Genomic DNA, 25,716 nt, shown 5'->3' with positions numbered 1-25,716 from the left:
ATGCTCCTGGTTCGGACCGGATCACTTGATTTGGTAGCGATGGCGGTGGGTGGTTTGGAGAACCGGTAGCAAAAATCCCTGCCCCCCTGCCCATGCCCAGCTGACCCGTGCGATCATCAGAGGTTTTTTTTTTTTTTACTTTTAAAAGCATTTTTTCTTCGGCCGAAAAAATGCTTTTAAAAGTAAAAAAAAAAGCCTCTGATGATTGCGTGGCTCAGTTGGGATCATCAGAACCCTTTAAAACAGTGGTTCTCAACCTTTACAGTGCTGCGACCCCTTTAATACAATTCCCCATGATGTGGCAACTCCTTTAATACAATTCCCCACGATGTGGCAACCCCAACCGTAAAATTATTTTCGTTTTGAATTTATTGCGCCTGAAGCTGTTATGTTTGGGTATTGACGAGGCAGGAGACCAGGTTAGTGACAACAGCTCTTTAATATAGTGTGACCCAGCAAAACTCTGGAGAAAAACCTCTCCTTATATACACTTCAGCCAGAGGCTGCATCCAATCAGAAGTGAGATACTTCCCGCCTAAAACTCCCGCCAAAACTTACAGTAATACATTACACTCCTTCCCTCCCAGAAGGCACTTTGCCAATATTTACATATTACTTCTCTACGTAGTCCCGCAGGTACGTGGGGCGTCTCCTGACTCTCCCGGACCTGCGCAATTCACTTTCTGGAGTTGAGTTGAGCTTGCCGGAGGGGCTTTTCGTTCCTCTGAGCTCCTCCTCCCGGCCATCCGGCCCTGGATTATTTTCCGGCTCGGACCTGCTGTCCTCTAGAGGGACCGGAGGGTGTCGCTGGACTTCGCCTGACTCAGATAAGTCTCTGTTTGGTTCTACACTTTCTGTTTGTTCTCGGCTCCAGTCAGCTGTGGGGTTAATTAAATCATAGTCAGGGCTGGTCTCGCCTAATTCTGCCTTATCGCTCAATCTGTTTCTTAATTGATCTATGTGGCGCCTCCAAACTCTGCCATCGTCTATTTCCACTAGGTAAGATTTGGGGCCCGTTTTGTCTATGACTATCCCCCTCTTCCAGCTTGGGCCGTCGCTGTAATTATGTGCCCACACTGAGTCTCCTATGTTTAATTCCCGGATTCTATCTGGTTTTGTTTTGAACCCGTCCTGCACGTAGTTCGGGTGTAGCCGGTCTAGCGGGCACCGTAGCTTCCGCCCCATTAATAGCTCGGCTGGGCTGCGGCGGTGGCCACACAGGGGTCCTGTGTTGGGCGGTTAGGAATCGTCGATCTGTGCCTGCCAATCGCGGGGCCGCTTCGTGATAGCGCTTCTTCGCACTCCGAACAAAGCGTTCAGCAAGGCCGTTCGGCGCAGGGTGGAACGGCGCTGAGAGGCATGTCGGATGCCCTCTTCAGCCAGGTACCCTTCAAATAATGCTGCGGTGAACTGTGGGCGTTATCGGACACGAGGGTGTCCGGTAGCCCGTGCGTGGCGAAAAGGTGTTTTAGTGCTGCAATGACAGCTCCGCGGTTGTGGATTTCATTAGATGATCTCCAGCCATTTGGAGAATGCATCCACCACAATTAGAAATGTTTGGCCGTGGAAGGGGCCGGCAAAATCAATGTGTATGCGGGACCAAGGGCCTTGGGGTTTCTCCCACTCCAACACTGGGGCCGTAGGTGGTAGTGGTCTGGATTCCTGACATACCTGGCATCGGCCAACCCTGTCACCGATTTCCCTGTCCATTAGGGGCCACCAAACATAGCTCCTGGCTAGCCCCTTCATCCTTACAATTCCTGGGTGACCCTCATGCAGTATTTCCAGGACTTTTTTTCTCAGCTTCTCTGGAACTACCACCCTATCCCCCCAGAGCAGGCACCCCCCTTGCACAGACAATTCCCCTCTTTTCTTTGCAAACTCTCTAAAACGGTCGCCCGGCGCAGCGGGCCATCCCCTTTGAACCCAACCGATTACAGTTCTTAAAACAATGTCCCGGTAGGAGGCCGAGCCACTTCCTGCGATGTGACTGGGCCAGAGTCCCAAGAGTCAATTAGTAGAGCAGGGGTGCCGGAGTAGGGTCCTCGATTTCCCCGGGCAATGGGCATCTGCTCAATGCGTCCGCATGCCCCAGCTCTTTCCAGGCCGATGCTGCAGTTTGTAAGAGTAGGCGGCCAGAAAAATAGTCCATCTGGTCAGCCGGGGTGATAGTGCCACTGGCGTTGGGCGGTCGCCAGCCAGTAATCCCAATAGCGGTCTGTGGTCAGTGATAATTTCAAAGTCTCTCCCAAAACGTATTCATGAAATTTTTCACCCTGACACTATTAGAGCCTCCCTATCTAGCTGGCTGTAATTCCTCTCAGCCGGGACATCGCTCGTGAATAGAACGCTATAGGGGCTTCAGTGCCGTTTGGGAGTCTGTGGCTAAGTACAGCTCCTACTCCATAGGGGACGATCACAAACCAATACTAACGGCAGTCTGTTGTTGTATTGTATTAACAGGCTATCGCTTGATAGCAAACTTTTTACTGCCTCAAATGCCCTATTCTCTGACTTCCCCCACGACCAAGCAGTGTTTTTTCCAAGCAACTTATGCAGCGGTTCAGCAACGGTTGCCTTGTCTTTTAAAAATACGGCGTAAAAGTTTACCAGACCCAGGAAAGCCTGGAGTTCTGTCTTGTTTTTGGGTGCTGGGGCTCTCTTTATCGCCTTGACTTTGCTCTCAGTGGGGTGAATCCCTTTTTTGTCTATTCTATAGCCCAAAAATTCAACAGATTCGACCCCTATCTGACACTTGCTTGCTTTGACTTTTAATCCTGCCGCCCTAAAAATTGCCAAAACTTTCCTTAACCGCTTCCCTAGTTCTCTTAAATCTTCCCCTGATACCAACACATCATCGAAATAGGGTACGACTCCCGGTAACCCTTGTAGGAGCCGCTCCATCAAATTTTGGAATAGCCCCGGGGCCACACTCACCCCGAACTGTAACCGGGTGCACTTAAAGGCACCCGGTGCGTTACAATGGTCTGGGCTTCAGCTGTGCTAGCATCTACGGGTAGCTGTTGGTACGCTTGTGCCAAGTCTAATTTGGCGAAAACTTGTCCGTGCCCTAGTGAGTGCAATAAGTGTTGCACTACTGGAACTGGGTAGGCGCTCTTTTGCAATGCTTTGTTCAAGGTAGCCTTGTAATCAGCGCAAATTCTTATGGACCCGTCTGGTTTTATAGGGGTGACGATTGGCGTCTCCCATTTGGCATGGTCAACTGGCACTAGTATCCCCTGGCTGACTAATTTATCTAACTCTTTGTCGATTTTAGGTTTGAGTGCAAAAGGAACCCTCCTTGCCTTTAACCTAATGGGAGCTATTTGGGGGTCTAAATTGAAGGAGATAGGGGTCCCCTTGTACTTGCCTAAACGGTCCTCGAATCCGTCTGCAATTCCTCCATTAGGGCGTTTGCAGGTTGCATCCGCTCCGGTGGACGCCAGTCACCCCCATTCCCAACGCCCGGAACCAGTCTAACCCCAGCAAGCTTGGCAAGGTTCCCTCGACTAACGTGATGGGCAGGGTCTTTTCGTATGTCCCGTACTTGACCTCGACGGTCGTTGTCCCTCGAACAGGGATGCGGTTGCCCTGGTAATCCTGCACCCGGAGCCGTTGTTTCTGTAGCTTGCGCTTTGCGATGTGCGGCAAGGCTTTCACAAAAGTGTCCCAGGACATGATCGTGATTGCTGATCCTGTGTCTACTTCCAGTCGGCACGGTACGCCTTCAATTGTCGGGTTTGTGAAGATCTTTTCTTCGATGCGGGTAGCTGCGTGGTCTATGGTAACAGTCATTCGGTTTGACTTCGCGCTCTTTCTTTCCTGGCCAATCGCGGGTCGCCTCGCCGATCTCGCGCTCTGATTGGCTGGTTTGAAATTTCGGCGGGAATGTGGGGTTTGCATCTCTGACTCAGAGCCGCTCTGATTGGCCGATTTGAATTTTCGGTGGGAAGGTTGGGGTGCTCGGCAGACTTGAGCCAGGTGCCCCTTCCTTTCACACCGCCGGCAAATGGCGTCCCTGAACTTACATCTTTGGCGCTGATGTCGCCCCCCGCAACTTCCGCATTCCTCCGGGTCTTCCTTTGTCGATTTTCCGGTGTAGTGGACTTCTTCCTCCTCTTCGCTGGTTGACTCACGACAGGTTTCTTCGTGGTGGACTGTGCTCGGCTTTGCGCCCGCCATCGGCGTGAGTCGCTTTTGTAAGGTGTCTGCTGCATGGTTGGACATCTCATGGGCTCTGGCTTCGTCCAGAGCGTTTGCCAATGTCAGGTTGCTCTTGGCTAGCAACCGTCTCCTCAAACGGATGTCTCTGACCCCCCGTATAAGTTGTTCCAGCAGCTCTTCGTCCAGATCGCGGTACTCGCAATGCTTGGAGGCTTGTCTCAGGGCTGCCATGTAGTCGCTGATAGACTCGCCTTCTTGTTGCCTGCGCTCCCCAAACTCGTACCGTCGAACGTATTTGGACGGGGCTGGTGCGTAGTGATTCTTCAGGAGGGTCTGAAGGGTCTGCCACGATACGGAGTGTAGCGGTGTTGGCTCCGCTAGAGCTTCTGCGACGGCGATGACTGCGGACCCACAGTGGCTTATGAAGTAAGCCCGTTTGCGGTTGTCGGAGACTCCCTGTAGCTCGTTTGCCTCCAGGAAACTTTCGAAACGGGTCATATATATTCCCCATGTCTCCTGGGCAGGGTCAAACGGAGTGGGTGGCGTGTAGCCGGTCATCGCTGCATTCGCTATCACCTTGCTGGGTTTGATTCTCGTAGTGAGTTCAGCTCTGTTCTGGTGCTCTGCCTCAAGATCCCATCCTCGTCGCCAATGTTATGTTTGGGTATTGACGAGGCAGGAGACCAGGTTAGTGACAACAGCTCTTTAATATAGTGTGACCCAGCAAAACTCTGGAGAAAAACCTCTCCTTATATACACTTCAGCCAGAGGCTGCATCCAATCAGAAGTGAGATACTTCCCGCCTAAAACTCCCGCCAAAACTTACAGTAATACATTACAGAAGCTGTATTGGCTAGCGATCTGAACTGCTTGTGATTGCCTTGAGGACGGAGGCATTAAAGCGAAGACTCCTCCCCTATTAAGTTTATCGTGCTTGAAGCCAAATTAGGCTAGCAATTGGGAGTGATTGCAGTTGGCTTGAGAGGGAGACATCAGAGCAAAGATTTCTCTCTTTTTTAATTCATCGCGTCTGAAGTCGAATTCGGCTAGCAATTTGAAGAGCCTGCAGCTGGCTTGTGGAGTCAACCATTGGAGCGCGATTCTTCGACTCGCAAGTATACTTCCCATATTTCCGATGGTCTTAGGTGACCCCTGGCAAATTGTCATTCGACCCCCAAAGGGGTCGCGACCCACAGGTTGAGAACCGCTGCTTTAAAAGCATTTTTTCTACAACCTCTTCGGCCAAAAAAATGCTTCTAAAAGTAAAAAAAAAAGGTTGGCCACGCCCACCCAGTCACATTACACCCCCCCCCCACCAAGCCGGTATTAACAAATTTTCATTTCCCCACTGATGTGCATGTAAATTTGTGTACAGATAATGACATATGGTTGGCTGAGAACACGAGAACTCTTACAGTGAATGTCGGAGACCATATGATACAATAAGGAATATGGATCTGAACATTTCAAATATAAAAGTAGTTGCCTGAAAGGGAAAACTGAGTGAATGACTGCAAATTGCGTACAAATAAGAAAGCAAGCAAGCAAGCAAGCAAGCAAGAATAAAATAAAATAAAATAAAATAAAATAAAATGCAAAGGGTTGGATCTTGGATGTTGAAGGAGAAGGGAAAATGGATAGAAGAATGTAGAAAATGTCGGCAGAAAATGAATGAATAGCAGGCTTGTTGCAGAGAGAGATGGCTTTAAATAGGAGTATGCCTTTACCCATTTTGTTATACGAAAATAAGAGCTATGAGGAGAAACAGAACAAATGGGGACAGAAAGATTCATTTAAGAAGCATGTTTAACAAAAGATTAAAGGTCAAAAATTGAAGGTTGAGAAATGAATGGAGTACAAACGGAGTGATAAATACAAAATAAGTATGTCACAATGGTTTGGTTATATAGACAGAATGAATGGCATCTAAATTGTAAAATACTTTTATGAAATAATGAATAGGTCAAAAGGAAGGGGAAAACAAAGGATGCCTATGGGTGGATGAAACAGATGACATCCTGAGAAAAATAAAGGTGATAGTTTAAAGAACAAAGAGCAATATATAAAGCCCTGTATAACAAGCCAAGAACAAGAATGGTTTGCAAGACTAGAAAAGGAGGAACAGTGAAATGTAAACTAGATTTAGCAAATTTTTCTTCACTTATCTAATTCCTTCAGTTTAATTGGATTTATATTTCTTATTGTTTTTTGCAGTAACATGTCTTGCCATAAAAGGCGCGCAATTACCTTTCGATGCAATAGATAAGATTTTGGAAAACTAATTAGTCTTGTAAGCATTCATATTAAAAGTCCAACATCATTTTGCAAGTTTAACAGGGTTAATTTATTTCTGATAAGCCAACTTTAGTTAACACTGGACAACATATATACTTCGTTTCCAATAATATTATCAGGGGTTTTCTTGTTTCTTTTAGATGTTTCACAGTACTTATAAAGATGGTTTCCACTCTTGAAATAGTCTGAAATATTTGGTATGGAAGGGACAACCTTCCCACAGATGTGCCCAAGATAAATTCAGTTCCTTAAAGCAGGGGTCTCCAACCTTGGTCCCTTTAAGACTTGTGGACTTCAACTCCCAGAGTTCCTCAGCCAGCTTTGCTGGCTGAGGGACTTTGGGAGTTGAAGTCCACAAGTCTTAAAGGGACCAAGGTTGGAGACCCCTGCCTTAAAGCACTGCATTATAATTCTGAGGTTTTTACCAATACAGGCATTAAAGCCAGCTCGGCAACTTTGGGCGAGTCGCTCTCTCTCAGCCCAACCTACTTCACAGGGTTGTTATGGGGAAAATAGGAGGCAGGAGCATTAACTATACACATCACCTTGAATCGACCAAAAATAAAGATAGGGTAGAAATCAAATATACAAATAAAGTTTTTCCCTTATGTAAGAAATGTAGTTTGTGCAGGGTAGCGCATATACAGTGCTGTTTTTTTCTCAAGCTTCCCCAGATCTTGCCAGAGGAAAAACATTTTAAACAGTAATAAATATTAAACCAAACATATCTGGGAGAACATTTAATCACAGTTCAGCCTCCTACCTGTCTCCCACACTAGCTGGCTTGATCTTCTCAATGATTATGACCTGTTTATTCCGATGGGTGTTCATTGATAATGTGATTCCTAGGGCAGAACCGGGAGCCTTTGCAATTTCCACTAGCAAAGGGCCTGACGCATTGGCTACCATATCTATAAATCAAAAGAGACATTTGGAATTAATTCTGCTTAGCTTTTCCCAATGGGAACATCAAATGCGTTAGGTGGGAATACCAGCAGTATTTATGATATGCTGGACCTATACGGTCACATAGGAGTCGGGATATTATGTAGAACATAATAAATGCACAACCTTTAACATATATTGAAATTCAGAAATTCAGGACAAACTATAAAGCAAGCATGCTTGTAAAGTCAACCGCTGAAATCTCTATGTTTGCAAATGTCCCTTCTCAGCTACTGCTTAAAGATCTCAATGATCAACAAAATGACAGACAGACCATAATAGGCAACCCAAGACAGCAACTGGACTAGGTTTTAAAAAAAATAATTATTATTATAATTAATAATATAATTAACAGTAGACATTATACAGGACCAAGGATTCGCTCCAGGGTCAAAATCAGAACTTTATTTCGTTGTAAAATCTGATGTCTGAAGGATTACTGTCCCATCTTGGTGAGGAACCATTTTCTAATAAGGAGTACCTAATGGGGTACTTTGTGACATTTTTGCAGGCATTCTGGCATAATGCCCATGCAAAGTATTCAAAGTTATTTATGTCTATTCAAGGGCTAAAATGGAACATACAAATAGAAGGCAAAGTCCACACAGTGTGTGAAGGTTTTGTTGTCCAGTCACTAAGTCTTGTCCAACTCTTTGCAACCCCATGGACCACAGTACTCCAGCCCCTCCCCCAATCCTCCACTGTCTCTCTAAGTCTGCCCAAACTCATACTCACTGTGTCTATGAAACTATCTAACATCTCACCCCCTCTGTTGTCCCCTTCTCCTTTGGCCTTTGGCTTTCCCCAACATCAGGGTCAATGTGGTGGCCAAAATATTTAAGCTTCAGCTTCAGTATCTTGTCCTTCCAAAGGACAGTCGGGGTTGATTTCTTCTAGGATGTGTGAACTAGATTTGGGTAATTTCATTTCAGTGTATAATTATCACATGTCCTATTTGGCATCTCCCTTGACATGATCTGGTATTTTGCTTTTCTAAAAACTAAACGTTTAGCTTGACTTAAATTGCTTACTATTTACCTTTAGGAAAATAATAATAATAAAGCTTTGTTTGGTAAAAACTGTACTCAACACTGGATTATTTACTAAATACTGGATCGTGTCAAGAAATGCTTATATCTTGAAGCATCTATCCCCACTACTTCACATATCTTAAAGGAACCTGAGAAAGTGAGAACATAATTTGTACTAATGAGATTGTATTCTGTAAGCTATGTTACACATACACACAATTGTTTCTCACAGCTTTTTAAGATCTAATAGTACATCCCAAACATTTAAGTTATAACTAGAGTATATCCCATTTAGACAGACTTTAAGCAAATCTAAACACATTTTACTAAGCTTTGTTAAATATCTGGAGAGAAAAACACAACAAACTTTCACAAAATGTATACATATACCTCAGTGGTGGGTTTCAAATTTTTTTACTACCGGTTATGTGGGTGTGGCTTGGTGGGTGTGGCATGGCTTGGTGGGCATGGCTTGGTGGGCATGGCAGGGGAAGGATACTGTAAAATCTCCATTCCTTCCCCACTCCAGGGGAAGATTACTGCAAAATCCCCATTTCCTCCTGATCAGCTGGGACTTGGGAGGCAGAGAAAATAGATGGGGGCAGGGCCAGTTAGAGGTGGTATTTACTGGTTCTCTGAACTACTCAAAATTTCTGCTACCGGTTCTCCAGAACTGGTCAGAACCTGCTGAAACCCACCTCTGATGTACCTAAATCTAGACCAACTAGATGTTCAGAATTAACAAAAATTATCTTACTTAGATATGTGGATTAATTGCAAAGAGCATGCAGTGGATTCAATTGGTGAATAAAACATTTAACTGTGTTTAAACATGTACCTCCATTTTAGGACAATTAACTTTTAGGACAATTAACAGAGGTTAATGGTAACCTCTGTTACCATTAGATAACAGAAAGGAATGAGAGTTTACAATTTAAGAAACCCTACCCATCGAAATGATAAACTAGCCTCAATTATCTGACTATTAATAATGGAATTAACTACATTACACTAAATGAGATCTACATGGTTCTTTGATGTGTATATGCAGGACAAACATTTCTAGAACAGCTGGATCTGTTTTTTAAAAATCAAAGTCTTCACTTATTTTGTTAAGTTCTGGAAGTAACGAGGCTGGAGACCAGGGTAGTGACAACAGCTCTTTAATATAGGGTGGACCCAGCAACAGGCTGGGGGAAAAACCTCTCCTTTTATACAGTTCTGCTGGAGGCTTCGTCCAATCAGCAACGTGCTGATTTCCCGCTCAAATATTTAAAGGCACAAACATGAATACATAACACTCCTCCCCTCCCAGAAAACACTTTGCCTCTATTTACATATTTATTTACATGTTATTTTTCGACGTAGTCACGCAAATAACCTGGGCGTCTCCTAGTTCTTTCTGACCTGCGCGGTTCAGTTCTGGGTGGCGTTTTGAGCTGGTCGGAGGGGCTGTTTTCTCCTCCCAGCTCTTTCTCTGGGCCAACGGGCTCCGGATTATTGGCCGACTCTTTTTCTTGGCCATCCGGCCTTGGATTAATTTTGGAATTTTCCCTGCTGCTTCCCTCGGGGACCTGATGGCGTCGCTGGAACTCTGGGACCTCAGCTAAGTCTTGCGCCTCCCCCGGGTCATTGTCAGCTGTGGATTCAAAGTGGTATTGGTCATTATCTGTCTCTTTTGGTTCGGTTTGGTCAGTTATCCGTTTCCTTAACTGATCTATGTGGCGCCGCCACACTCGGTTGTCCGGTAGCTCTACCACGTATGATTTTGGGCCGGTTATCTTTATTATTTGTCCTGCGAACCAACTAGGGCCGTCCCCATAGTTTCGGGCCCACACCCGGTCGCCTATGCTCATTTCCCTTGTCTTTTCTAGTTCCCCCTTGTAACCCTCGGGTGTGTAATGGGGGTTCAAGCGGTCAAGTGGGCACCGGAGTTTCCGTCCCATTAGCAATTCGGCTGGGCTTTTCCCGGTGGCCGTGCTTGGGGTTCTGTGCTGGACGGCTAGGAAAAAGTCTATTTTTGTTTGCCAGTCACCTGGCTTGAGCCTGGACAATGCCTCCTTAGCGCTCCGGACGGAACGCTCTGCAAGGCCATTCGACGCAGGGTGGAAAGGCGCAGAGAGGGCATGTCGGATGCCTTCCTCTGCCAGGTATTCTTCAAACTGGGCTGCCGTGAATTGGGGCCCATTGTCGGACACCAGAGTGTCCGGCAGCCCGTGAGTTGCGAATAGGTGGCGCAGGGTTGCGATTACTGCTTCGGCCGTAGTGGACTTCATGAGTATGATCTCCAACCATTTGGAAAATGCATCAACAACCACCAGGAACGTTTGGCCGTGGAAAGGGCCAGCAAAATCAATGTGGATTCTTGACCAGGGACCCTGGGGCTTTTCCCATTCTCTGACTGGGGCCGTTGGGGGTAGAGGTCTGGACTCTTGGCAAGCTTGGCATTTCCCTACCCTCTCAGCAATCTCTGCGTCCATGAGTGGCCACCATACATAGCTTCTAGCTAACCCCTTCATCCTTACGATCCCTGGGTGACCCTCGTGGAGTAGGTCCAATACCTTTCCCCTTAATTTATCAGGAATTATTACGCGATCACCCCATAATAGGCACCCCCCTTGAGCCGAGAGCTCATCTCGTTTTTTAACAAAGTCTTTGAACCGTTCGCCCGGCGCAGCGGGCCACCCTCTCTGTACCCAACCGAGTACAGTCCTTAACACAATGTCCCGGTATGATGCCCTAGCCACTTCCTTAGATGTGACTGGGCCAGAGTCCAAAGAGTCAATAAGTAGGATGGGCGTCCCCGGAGTGGGGTCTTCGGTCGCCCCTGGTAGTGGGCATCGGCTTAACGCGTCTGCATGCCCCACTTCTTTTCCTGGTCGATGCTGCAGCTTGTACGAGTAAGCGGCTAAGAATATAGTCCATCGGGTCAACCGTGGCGAAAGTGCCACAGGCGTTGGGCGGTCGCCAGCCAGTATCCCTAGTAGCGGTCTGTGGTCAGTCACGATTTCAAAATTCCGCCCAAAAACATACTCGTGGAATTTTTTGACCCCTGACACAATGGCTAGTGCTTCTTTGTCTAATTGGCTGTAGTTCCTCTCTGGGGAGGACATCGTTCTAGAGTAGAACGCTATAGGGGCTTCTGTGCGTTTGGAAGTCTATGGCTGAGTACAGCCCCACCCCATAAGGGAGGCATCGCAAACCACCACTAGGGGTAATGAGTCGTGATATTGAATGAGCAGGCTATCACTTGAGAGCAGGTTCTTTACTGCTTCAAAAGCCCTATTTTCTGACTTTCCCCAAGACCAAACAGTATTTTTCCCTAAGAGCCTATGCAGCGGTTCCGCAACGGTTGCTTTGTTCTTTAAAAAGACCGCGTAAAAATTAACCAATCCCAGGAATGCCTGCAGCTCTGCTTTGTTTTTGGGCGCTGGAGCCTTCCTTATTGCCTTAACCTTGCTCTCAGTAGGGTGAATTCCTTTCTGGTCTATCCGGTAGCCCAAGAAATCGACGGATTCGACCCCAATCTGGCATTTGTTTGCCTTGACTTTTAATCCGGCTGTCCGGAAAATCCCCAAAACCTTTCTTAAACGTTCCCCCAATTCTTCCATGTTCTCCCCTGAAATGAGGACGTCATCAAAGTAGGGAACTACCCCTGGGAGCCCCTGCAGTAGTCGTTCCATTAGGTTTTGGAACAATCCTGGTGCCACACTGACCCCAAATTGCAATCGGGTGCACTTGAATGCCCCCCTGTGCGTTACAATCGTTTGGGCTTCGGCTGTGCGGGCGTCTACGGGCAGTTGCTGGTAGGCCTGGGCCAAGTCTAATTTCGCAAAGACTTGCCCATGCCCCAAAGAGTGCAGTAAGTGTTGCACCACGGGAACCGGGTAAGCGCTTTTCTGTAAGGCTTTGTTAAGCGTCGCCTTGTAGTCAGCGCAAATTCTAATTGACCCGTCCGACTTTATTGGGGTGACGATTGGCGTCTCCCACTTTGCGTGATCGACTGGCACCAAAATCCCCTGATTGATGAGCTTGTCCAGCTCCTTATCAATTTTCGGTTTTAGGGCAAAAGGGACTCTCCTCGCCTTAAGCCTAATGGGGGCTACCTGGGGGTCTAAGTTGAAGGAAATAGGGGTCCCCTTGTACTTGCCCAGGCAGTCCTTGAAGACATCTTCGAACTCGTTAAAGAGAATGTCTTTCAGGTTACAGTCACTTCTGTAGATGCCAGTCACTCCCATGCCCAGGGCACGAAACCAGTCTAGTCCCAACAGACTGGGCAGAGTTCCTTCGGCGATCGTGATGGGCAGGGTCTTCTTGTGAGGCCGTACTCGACTCGGACGGAGGTGGTCCCTCGAACAGGGATGCGATTCCCTGGTAGTCGTGGACTCGTGGTTGTTGTGCTTGCAGGTGGCGCCGCGACGGACGGCAGCGACTTCGCCAAAGTGTCCCAGGACATGATGGTGATCGCTGATCCCGTGTCTACTTCAAGCCAGCACCGCACTCCCTCTATTTTTGGCCTGGTGAAGATCTTCTTCTCCACTTTGGTCGAGGCGCGGCCTATGACCACAGTTGTTTGGTTGGAATCGCGCCTTTTTGTTTGAGCCAATCGCGGGTCGCCTTGCCGATTCCGCGCTCTGATTGGCCGATTTGAATTTTCGGCGGGAAGGTTGGGCCGCTCGACAAACTTGAGCTAGGTGCCCTTTCTTCCCACACCGCCGACATGTCGCGTCTTTAAATTTGCAGCGTTGGCGCTGGTGTTGACCCCCGCAGCTTCCGCATTCGTCTCGGTCCCCTTTGTCGCGTTTGTTTTTCGGTGCGGCAGACCCCTTCCTCGTCTTCACCGTCGGATTCGGTCTGAACCTCCTCCTGGTGCACCGGAGTTGCCTTCGCGCTCGCCTTTTGTGGGACCGGCTTCTGTAGCGTCTCTGCTGCTTGGGAGGACATTTCATGTGCTCTGGCTTCGTCCAGAGCGTTGGCCAGCGTTAGGTTGCTCTTTGCTAGCAGCCGTCGCCGTAAACGGATGTCTTTGACCCCTCGGATGAGTTGCTCGAGGAGCACCTCGTCTAGGTCACGGTATCCGCAGTCCTTGGACGCTCTTCTTAGGGCGGCCATGTAGTCACCGATGGACTCGCCCTCCATCTGCCTTCGCTCTCCGAATTCAAACCGCCGCACGTACTTGGACGGCGTTGGTGCGAAGTGATTTTTTAGTAATGTCTGTAAAGTTGGCCACGACACCGACTGCAACGGCGTTGGCTCTGCCAGGGCTTCCGCGATGTCGATGACCTCCGGACCGCAGTGGCTTAAGAAATAAGCCCTTTTTCGGTTGTCTGGAACTCCGTGCAGTTCGTTGGCTTCTAGGAAACTCTCGAAACGGGTCATATACGTTCCCCATTTCTCCTTAGCCGGGTCGAACGGTGCGGGCGGAGTGTAACTGGCCATCTCCGCTTTTCTGCCCTGTATTTGCTGGGTTCGGGTCTATCGTGCTTCAGCTCGGTTCTGGTTCTCCTCAACCTCGATATCCCACCTTCGTCGCCAATGTTAAGTTCTGGAAGTAACGAGGCTGGAGACCAGGGTAGTGACAACAGCTCTTTAATATAGGGTGAACCCAGCAACAGGCTGGGGGAAAAACCTCTCCTTTTATACAGTTCTGCTGGAGGCTTCGTCCAATCAGCAACGTGCTGATTTCCCGCTCAAATATTTAAAGGCACAAACATGAATACATAACATATTTTGACTTCATTGCAACACGGGCTACAAAAAGGTAATCAATAAATATAAATCTATAACGTTTCCATGTTCACTGGAGAATTGTTCACCTCTGAAAATAACGGTAATTTCTGTGGCTTACTCTCTATATGGTCAACCTCTATTTTTGATTATACAGACACTCCTATTTTTCAAAATCATTTTTTTAAGTTAAAATTGTCATTTTAAAACTATGACTTACACACCTTGCTCACCTGAGGCTGTAATATATCCAAGCAGTACACACTTAAAAATTAAAAGATTAATGACCTGGCATTTATTAGTTGTCCAGTATCTTTCATCAATATAGCAAATATATTCAGTGATAAACAGCTGCTTTTAGAGAGAGAAAAGGAACATTCTTCATACAGCAAATACCTATTTGATCTCCAACAAGGTAGAAGAAACCATCAGAGACAGATAGGGCTTGTGAATAGCAATAGTATTAGACTTATACACCGCTACATAGTGCTTTATAGCGCTCTCTACAGAGTCAGCATATTGTTCCCAACAAGCTGGGTCCTCATTTTACCGTGACCTTGTAAGGATGAAAAGCTGAATCAATCTGCCAGCAGTCAGCAGAAGTAGCTTGCATTACTGCCTTTTAGTAGCCTGCAGTACTGCATTCTAACCACTGCGCCACCACGGCTCATGAAAATGCTATTACGATTGCTATTAATATTGGTAGTGGCAAGTCGGGGTTTGGCATTTTTGTCTGCCTGTATTTTTTAGCTTCTCTGCAGAGGCAAGTGCATTAGTTACGACTAGTCATGGATTCCAACATTCCCTTTTAGCAATGATTTGCCATTTTGTGATATTACTTTTGCTTTGCTCTTAGCTGTTTGAATGAAGCCCATTAAAGAAGCACACAAGCAAGGCACACACATTTCTCCCAACCATCTTGAGTACACAAACAACAGCACAGGGACAAGATTGCTTAACATCTACCACCTATATGTTAGAAAACAAATGCAGTGTTTTATGCTTGCCAAATAGTCTCTTTCTTCAACATACGATATTTATCTGTTATGTGCCAAATGCAAAACATGCCCACACTAAAGCTTCTTTTTAAAAACCGTAGCTCACATAGAAAAGCTCAAATGAGAAATGTAAAAACTGTTGATTCTACAAAGGGATAGGGAAACCTAGGAAACAGACTTCAAAGTCATCAGACATTTTCGTTTCTCCCAGCCAAGAGAGACGCCGTCTGCTTGGAAACATGCACAATAGCAACTCTGCCAAGAGCTGAGAAGAATCCAAGTTATCACATATTGCTGACATCAGGAAAAGCTTCTTCTACACCTGATAGGCCTTTCCCAACACTATGATCTCGTTTCATTTCATCAAAAAGCAAAAACTGCACACCTCTTTTGATCTATTCCATTTTAGGAGCTATTCTAATATTCTGCCGATTAAGTATCGGCAACAAGCTTCATGAGCAACTTCTTTCCTTTCTCACAAAATCAGAAAGTTTTGCTTCTAATTTTAAACAAATCAGTTTAATGTGAAATGTGGATGTGATGTATACTCTCTTCACTAACTAGAAAGTAAAGAGCAGCTTGTACTATTGGCGGATAGTAACGGCCCAAGAAAAAGGAATGTGTACCAAAACTACTTATAGCTTATTCCTATAGTAAGAAACATGATTCATTTTGGTGTCCAAGCTAAGGTTGGCTCTGCAGCTTTTGGAAAGTGGAAACCTTTAAGAAGAAATAGCTCTGATGCAGAAGGTGATAAGAGTTGGCTGAAATGGCAAAACTGAAAAGAATATAGGTACTTTTGTTTCCATATGGAGACCACTTCTGAACTTCATGGTTGATTTGGAGAAGAATAAAATTCTGACTTTGGGTTCTACTAATAGATTTTTATAGAAATGGCTTGTTCATATTACTATGAAAATGCAAAAAGCTGTGATTTGATGTTAATGCCTTATTTTACTATAACAGAGAGTGTCGGAAGTCAATGCTTCTTTTTCTTTTTCTTTCTTATCTTTCCTCACTTCTCTTTCCCACTTTCCCCTACTGCTTCTCTATTTCCTTTGTATGTTGTATTTTATAATACTATATAACTCAATAAACAATGTTAACAGAGGAAGCTCTGATATGGCTTAAATTCAGTTCTATAAATGCAGAACTAACCCAGAAAACCAACATCTGTTTGCAATAAGTATTTAAAAAAACAAACAACTGCAAAACAAAACATCTTGACGTTGTATTTTAGAATTGAAGAAAGGTGAAATGGAGGTATTATTTAGCATGAAAAGGTTCCCATAGATACACCAGCAGCAATTAGGCTGTGAAAAGTGGCAAATTCTAAAAGTATCGTATTTTTCTTAGTGGCGCATTCTGACACCAGCAGCAGTACATAAAGAAAGCAAAAATGTCTTGGCAACACAACATGCCATCGATCAGCACAAAGTAGAGCACATTTTAGCATGGTTCTTATTGACGCGCTTTAGCCAACTGATTGTTGATCCAAGAAGTGACCCAATTAAAATGTGGCACCGTTGTAACACCCAGGGCGAGACATCTGTTCCCACTGAATTAACACAAAATGGCAGAGATGAACAACTCTTGGGCAATTAAAAAAAAACACCTCACACAGCAACGGCGGGTATAATTCATGCAGAAGTGATCAATAAAGGAACCTAGCCTCTGAAAGGCTAATAATATCATGAACAAAGATATTGACTATGCTGAAAGAATCAGAGAAATGCTTTCCCAGCAATGAATGTGGCCTCTCAGCATTATTAGGCGACAGGAGACCGCCTGCGGTTCACAAAAGGGTACGAGGAACAACTTTAGCAGATGAAGCCTTTCGGCAGAAAGATCATATGAAAAGCAAAGGAGAGCCCCGAAGGAGACCAAACTGGCTTCATCAGAAATATCTTTTGCCTCTTTAAAAATAATTTAAAAAAAAAAAATCCCACTTTCAACAGTGAATGAAAGTGGTAATTTGGACCAGGAGGGAAAAAGATAATTCCCCCCCCCACATCATCCATTTGCTGATTTCTACTTCTAAATTAATGTAGTTACACTTCAAAAGGCATCTAATAAGAACACCTTGGAGCATTTAACAGGCAAAAAAGAAGGAAGGGTGTGTGTGGGATCTGAACCATGTTCCCAACATGCATTACAAAAGCTGCTCCTAAATAACTTATCAGACAAGAACCAGGAGATAATTCAGTGATTCCAGGAGGAGAAAAAAAAATGCCTCCTCAATTGGTCTTGTCTTTAGAATAGCAATTAAGCCCAGCAACTACCATCTTAACTAACATGCTTGGGAATGACAATTCCACCCCCTAAAAGTTAGCAAACCTGCTGGGAGGGTAGGTAGGTAATCAGAATAACAGAATAACAGAGTTGGAAGGGACCTTTGAGGTCTTCTAGTCCAACCCCCTACTTAGGTGGGAAACCCTACACCACTTCAGACAAATGATTATCCAACCTCTTCTTAAAAATTTCCAGTGTTGGAGCATTCACAACTTCTGCAGGCAAGTCGTTCCACTGATTGATTGTTCTAAGTGTCAGGAAATTTCTCCTTAGTTCTAGGTTGCTTTTCTCCTTGATTAGTTTCCACCCATTGAAATCCTTTTTTGTAATCTTCCCTAAAATCATCCACCCCCACAATGAAGTTTAGGAGGACAAAAATGGGCATTTCAATTGATTGATGATCCCCAGGGATTTGGGAAAGAAACCTTGAACTCAGGATGCACATCTAGTATGGCTTTGATATTAAAGGAAAAGGATAAAGAGCACAAATGACTTTTTGATCTTTTTGAGTCAGTCATTTCCTAAACCAAATCAATCCTTTAAAAAAATAAAATAACCTCCACTGCATTAATTGGGATGGGACAATGTGCTATTTTTGCAGAAAAGGGATATCAGCCGACACAGCTTTATTTCCAGTCCCCGAAAAATAAAATGGTTGTGACAGTATGGGTTACAATTGTGTCATTGACATAAAAGCTATAACAAGCAGTTAAGAAATGAATGAAAGCTTATTTTCCAGAAGGTGGCAAATGGTTTTCAGTATCCTGTCCACAAAACTTCAAGGGGAAAAAAATATCAATATTTAATGGGGTCATTTTTCCAGTGGCTGCTGATTTCAGAGACAATGCAAGTCAAGCCTTTGGCTGACCTAGGCAACCTAACAGCCAACTCTGGTTTCAAGTCAAGCAGTTTCTTGTTCTCATTTGCTCATGGTCTGATTGCCTTGCTTATGAGTTGCTCCCCTCAGACCTAGTTATCAAATGACCTAGTTATCTACTTCTGTGGCACATTAAGCTATCCATCTGTTGAAAGTGGGACTGTCTGTGTTGTTTGGCTTGAAAGAAATGCATGATGGAGCCTAAGATTTGACAAAGAACTATTTTAATGATCCAAAAGGGTTCAAATTAGTTTTGAATGGGAACTAATGACCAGAAAGTCTCCTTGGTGTGCTTGGAATGTTGAATCCAAGCTGAATCAGACTGATTTATATTTATCTTATGATCAATGCAGAATTTCACACATTTCCCTGTTAAGTTCCACCTTAATCGTTTCAGCCCACTATTCAAGACTGCCTAGATCTTTCTGAAACTTCTGTTTTTTAAATAATGGACCACCATTCCCAATTTTGGGTCATTTGAAAACTTCATTGGTGTCCTCAACTTCCTTGTCTAAATTATTGCTAAAAACGTTGAACAACTCATGGTCCAGGACAAAGCTTCATGGCGGGTCACTTGATACTTCCCTACAAGCTGAAGTGGAGCCATCAATGAGCACTGTTTATTGTAGTTGTTCAGCCAACTGTGTAACAAATTCATCACTAACTCATATTTTACTATGTTATTAAAGAGGATATCATGAAACACTTTGCCAAATGTTTTTCACTGGGCCACATATACTATATCTGTGGCATTCCTCTACTCTATGCAACTACTTACTCTATCAAAGAAGGGGGGAAAAATTAATCTGGAATGATTTGTTTGCACACACCCATGACACTCTTTCATTTGTGTCATTTGTGCAGTTGTCCTTAGCCACTCTAAATATCTGTAGTTTCCTGAGTCCCCCCTTTTCTGACAGATTATCAACAACAATTCTGCAATCCATCACCAAAGTTACTTTGGTTCCTTCGGATGTAAAGTAATGCAACTGGTTCTGAAGACCTGAATTCATTTAAATTACCTACATTCTTTCTTAACTAAAAGTAAGCTACAGTTCCCTTGTTCTCTATTGGCAGAATGACCAGTTAGGGTTTCATTTATCTCTTGAGAGAAACCAAATGCAAAGTAGGAATTAAGAAATTATGTCTTCTCATCATCCTGTCTTATAGAATTTCTCTTTCTCCCAATGGGATTATGTTCATTTTGACTTTTCATTTATTTCTAACTTACAAAATGAATTCTTTTGGGTGTTATATATATTGTATCTCACAACTCTCAATTTATTCTGAGCTTTTACCTTTCCAGCAAGAGTTCCTACATCCCTCTGATGTTCTAAACAGCTAAAAAAGCAGAACAGTTTTGAGACTGAAGAAAAGAAAGAAAGAGCAGAAATGGCTGGATGTTACTGGTACAAACTGTTTAGCACTCTGTGTGATTCCTGGCAATTTTTTATTTACCTATTGTTGCATGCATATGTTTGCAAATAAAGCTTACAGCTATGGTGACGTAGCAATTAGAATGCAATATTGTGCAGTCCGTTGAGCCTCTGGTGGCTCAACAGACTAAAGCAGTCTGTTATTAACACAGCTGCTTGCAATTACTGCAAGTTCAAGTCCCACCAGGCCCAAGGTTGACTCAGCCTTCCATCCTTTATAAGGTAGGTAAAATGAGGACCCAGATTGTTGGGGGCAATAACGTTGACTTTGTATAATATACAAATGGATGAAGACTATTGCTTAACACAATGTAAGCCGCCCTGAGTCTTCGGAGAAGATATAAATTCAAATAAAAAAAATTGGTAGGCTAACTCTGCCCATAACCAGAATTTTGATCCTGACAAGGCTGAAGGTTGACTCAGCCTTCCATCCTTCCAAGGTTGGTAAAATGAGGACCCAAATTGTTGGGGGCAATTTGCTGGTTCTGTAAACCACTTAGAGAGGGCTATAAGGCACTGTGAAGCAGTATATAAGTCTAAGCGCTATTGCTATTACTATATCACTGCTTGAGGAAAGAAGGGGCAGGTAAAATTATACATTACTGTAAAAATGGAAAATGGGGATATAAAAGTATTAACAGAGCCAGAAATGTTCCTTCTGCCTTCTTTAATAGAGTGCTGGGTGACTGCAGTTAATAAGCTACATTGATCTTAAAACCGGGGCAAATGAACTGCAACCTCAAGGCCTTAACCCCTCGTTTTTTTGCAAATTGGTTTTGGAGATTACAATTGCCAAAAATTGGGCAAGTGACTTCTCAGTATTTGCAGTCAGGAAATAGATGAAAAGTACCTCCTAGGGGACCTAAAATAAGCTTAACCACACGGGTCTAAAAATTAAATAAAAAGAAAAAAAATCTGAGAAAAAAAGCAAAGCACAAAGGAAAATCCTGGCAACTTCTTGATAACCACATCAATTCTGCATTGTTGCTGTTATCTTTTGTGGTTTAAAAAAACGAAGAAGCTAAAGCTGATTTGGCCCAAATGGCTGCCCAGTGCACACTTCACTCTCTTAAATCTTCTAAAGAGATGAAATGTACATGCTCTGCTTCCCAGCCCTGTTTAAAGATGATATAATTTAACTGTTTTTGCAAATATACAAAGGGGAAAATCTGTATGTGAAAGAGAGAATAGAACTTTAGTTCTTATACACACATATAGAAGAAGAATGTTTGTTCTTTTGTAAATCAATTGAGAACCAATTTATATTGGTTCTGGATTGGATTATAAAAAGTCATTTGATTCATTACCACACAGCTGGATCACGAAATATTTGGAAACAATTGGTGTCAGTAAAAACATTGGAATGTTTTTTTTTAAGAAAAATAAATAATGAAGCAATGGAAGAAAGAATTGATGGTTGGAAATGAAAAATATGTGTTTGTCAATCTTAGGAGAGGCATCTTCCCAGTGAGTCATTATCGCTCTTATAATTTGTCATTGCTTTGATCCCACTTTCAGTGATTTTGAAGAAAACAAACATTGGCTAGCATACAGCAAAAAAAAATGCTAATAAAATATTACATTTGCTTTATATGGATGATCTATGTCAGTGGTGGCGAACCTTTTTGGCATCGAGTGCTGAAAAGGGAGCACTTTGTGCGCACCGGTCTGCATGCCGGCCAGCAAGTCTTCCGGTTACTGCTGCGCATGCGCAAAGGCCGATCAGCTGGCTGGTGCACATGCTCATGCTGGAAAACGGAAGACCAGCTCTTCCAGTTTCCGGCACTGCCGCACGCACAAAGGCCAGCTGATCATCTCGTGCGTATGTGCACCAGAAACCGAGAGGAAGAACGGGCAATGCCGTGCATGCCAGGCAACATGGCTCTGCGTGCCACTTTGGGCATGCGTGCCATAGGTTCACCATCATCAGTTCAAATCTAAATCAAAATGCAAATGTGTGTGTGTGTGTGTGTGTGTGTGTGTGTGTGTGTGAATGTATGTATGTATGTGTATATATATATATATATATATATATATATATATATATATATATATATATATATATATATATATATATATATATATATAGGTCTTTAGTTGTTGAGTTTCTCCGTGTAAAATTGGAAGTGTCTTAGCGGCGTAATTCCAATTTTACACGGAGAAACCCAAACAACCAAAGACCTATATACAAACACCGTGAAAACCTCAGAAAACATATATATATATATATATATATATATATATATATATATATATATATATATATATATATATATATATATATATATATATATATTCCAATATATATATTCCAATATATATATTAGAATATATATATACCAAAGACCTACACACACATATATATATGTATTTACACACACACACATACATACATACATACATACATACATACATACATACATACAATTTTAAAAATAATTAGTAAAATCTAAAATCTACTGATAACAGATAAAATCAACTCTAAATATTATTAATTTGCACTTCATCTTAAGTCAGTAGCCTCATTCATTCCCTCTATTTTTATGTGCAGCAAGCCATGCTTCAAAATAAGATTTGCTTCAATTACAATTACCCCAATCAATTCAAACAAATTTACATGCTTCCAAAGCAAATTAAATTCCACAATAATAATTATGGGCACATGACAATTCTCTTCTAGTGATACGTAGACGCATGTCTGTTCATTCAGAACTCAGATGCTTCAGTTCAGCTTCATAATCCCAGATAAGTATGCATTAGTGTGCAGTTCATAGCTCATAGATTCTCTCGCTCTCTTTGGTGAGTAATCTTCAACCCAAAGAAGTCCCCGTTTTTAATCTTTGTACTACTAGTTGTTTAGTCTGCTTTTCAGAGAAAAAAATGATACCCTTCCAATTATCAATAGAGTGATGGATCTTCCTCATCCATCACTCATCCATCATATTAATACATATGTAGCTACACAGCAAATACCCTTATATACTCAAGGGCAGGCTAATATTTACTATCTATTCATTGCCTTCTATTTATTTCTATACTACTACATTCCATATGTCACAAGATGCCTCAAGACTGGTGGAAAACAGTGTTGCTTCTCATCCTAATACAACCAAGCAGCAGCCAGAAAACCATCCTTTTTTTTTTGCAGAGGTAAAATTAACTTTTACTTTAAACTCTCTTTCCATGCCCTCAGTCCATAACTGCTTATTGGTTGGATTTACAGTCTCTGCCATCTATTTTGCGTTCTCATTTTCCAGGAACATTCCGGGCTCCCAGCAGTGCAGTACAAATTATTTCCTGATGAATCAATAGAAAGAAAGGCTAAAAAGGAGAAGGAATAAAAAGAACCCTAAAACAATGCTGGAACTAGATTCCCAGCCACAACCTCATGACTAGGCACAAACAGTACTAAACAGATTAAAAACCACATAATTTTTTCTAGCAAACCATGAAATAATTGATGGTTTATTGGAAATGTTGTTTCCTGATGACAACATATATTGTTTGGTTCTGAAGCGGAAACCATCTTTGTCTTTTATGCATCTCACATTCCTGCCACATTTGAACCACCACCATGCATCATAACCAGGGGTGGGCTTCAAAAATTTTAGCAAGGGATTCTCTGCCTGGTTGCTGGGTGGGTGTGCCCTTGGTGGGTGTGGCTTAGTCAGCCTCCTGCACCATGGTGGGAGGCATTTTTGCCCTCCCTGGGCTCCGGAGGCTTTCCTTGAGCCTCTAGGAGGGTTAAAACGGCCTCTCCAGGTTCCGGAGGCTCTCTGGAGGCTGGAAACAAACCAGGGGTGAAATCTAAAAATTTTCCCTACCGGTTCTGTGGGCGTGGCTTAATTGGTGGGTGTGGCTTGGTGGTCAGGTGACTGAATGGGCATGGTCAATAATAATAAATAATAAAAATAATAAAGTATACAAAACTTGGGAGGCACCAATCTACCTTCTTTAAAAATAGAGGCCCTGGTCTACCAATTGCCTTTTACCGAGGCACCAGTCTACCTTCTTTAAAAATAGAGGCCCCAGTCTACCAATTGCGTTTTACTGAGAGGCCCCGGTCTACCAAGTGCCTTTTTTGGCAGGCACTGGTCTACCTTCTTTAAAAATAGAGGCACCGGTCTACTAGCTGCCTACAGAGCTGATCAGCTGTAGTGCGGCCCTTTGAAGTGCCGCAGCAGTCATTTAAGGCTGTTTGCAGCTATATCACCACCAAGAGCTTCAGGGACAGAGAAGAGGAACAGCAAGGTATGGGCAATGGGGGGTGGGCAGGGATTTTTGCTACCGGTTCTCCGAACTACCTGCTCCCATCGCTACCAGATTGCGCGATCCGGTCCAAACTGGAAGCATTTCACCCCCAAAACAAACCTGTTTCTGGCCTTCCCGAACTTCCAGGAGGCCTGTTTTTCTCCTCTCTGAGCCTCCACATGCGCCTTGCACTTACCTGCATCCAAGACAGGCCGCGTGTGGACTCCTGGGAGGGGAGGGACCGGGTGGGCAGGGCCAGCCAGGAGTGGGATTTGGGGGTTCTCTGAACTGCACAGAATCTTAGCTAGAGGTTCTCCGAATCCCTGCATTACCCCAACAGCCCACCCCGATCATAACCCCAGTGAAACGTGATGCCACATCCACTGTTGTGACATTTTTGCCACAAACCTTTTTGACACGTTGCCAAACTTTCTTAGCCCATTGCCAGCTGATAATATTTTTGAGTCAAATGTAAACAGTAATTTAACAATAAATGAATAAAAAGACTGGTCAAAAAAGAAGTAAAGTGTTGACCAGTCTTTTTATTCATTCTCATTTCTTAAGTGGGCATTTATGGTGCATGGTAACCACACATAAGCAAACTAATGGATTTTAACTTTTGCTTTATTCCAAAATGCAGATAAATTAGGTGTTTAGCCAAACAGGGTCAAGCCAAGTTTATGTTTGGATAGCTCTATCCCAGATACATGTATGTGAACATATGTATGTAAAAAAAAACAACCCAATTGCTACCAACCTGCCTTCCATTAAGGTCCTGTATACTGCATGAGTCAAAAAGAGGACTGTGAAAATATTTACAGACCCCTCACATCCTGGACATAAACTGTTCCAACTCATACCCTCAAAACGATGCTATAGAGCACTGCACACCAGAACAACAAGACACAAGAACAGTTTTTTCCTGAATGCCATCACTCTGCTAAATAAATCATTCCCTCAACACTGTCAGACTATTTACTAAATCTGCACTACTATTAATCTTCTCATCGTTCCCATCACCCATCTCCTTCCACTTATGACTGTATGACTGTAACTTTGTTGCTTGTATCCTTACGATTTATATTGATTGTTTCCTGATTTTTTTATTTGTTCCCTATGACTATCAATAAGTGTTGTACCTTATGATTCTTGATGAACGTATCTTTTATTTAATGTACACTGAGAGTGTATGCACCAAGACAAATTCCTTGTGTGTCCAATCACACTTGGCCAATAAAAAATTCTTTTCTTTTCTTTTCTTTTCTTTTCTTTTCTTTTCTTTTCTTTTCTTTTCTTTTCTGTTCTGTTCTGTTCTATTCAATTCTATTCTATTCTATTCTATTCTATATATCACTACACCTAACCCTCCATTTTATTTCTTTATCTCTTCCTCCAATTTGATATCTATATCTGCTAGAGAGAAGTTCCCTGAGAATGGGTTCCGGCATGAGTCTGAAATCTCAGAAGACTAAACCTCTTGTTAGGGCAACTGACACAGATTGGATCCTGCGACATTATCCTGGGACATGTATATTCGTCTTTATTTGTGAAACATTTTACTGTTCCTCGAGATACAGATAAATCACGATGAAGTAATAATAGTTTAATAAGTCAGTAAGTCTCTATCTCAGACCAACAATCTTGAATATGCAGCTGGAGACAGTACGCAGTTCTCCAGTTCATATGTGCTGATTAATACT

At 43.4% G+C, this 25,716-nt stretch overlaps 1 protein-coding gene across 2 annotated transcripts in view; it reads right to left on the bottom strand.

The window, feature by feature from the left end:
- GRIP2 (glutamate receptor interacting protein 2) overlaps nt 1-25,716 on the bottom strand; it is a 181,340-nt gene that overhangs the window by 83,219 nt on the left and 72,405 nt on the right. For both annotated transcript variants that reach the window (XM_058166627.1, XM_058166628.1), the window contains exon 8: nt 7,223-7,370. In XM_058166627.1, coding sequence (XP_058022610.1) covers nt 7,223-7,370 — 148 coding nt within the window. The remainder of the gene's footprint in view (nt 1-7,222; nt 7,371-25,716) is intronic.

This window comes from Ahaetulla prasina, chromosome 2 (genome assembly GCF_028640845.1).
Source record: "Ahaetulla prasina isolate Xishuangbanna chromosome 2, ASM2864084v1, whole genome shotgun sequence".
Lineage (NCBI taxonomy): Eukaryota > Metazoa > Chordata > Lepidosauria > Squamata > Colubridae > Ahaetulla > Ahaetulla prasina.
This window is presented reverse-complemented; position numbering and strand designations above follow the sequence as displayed.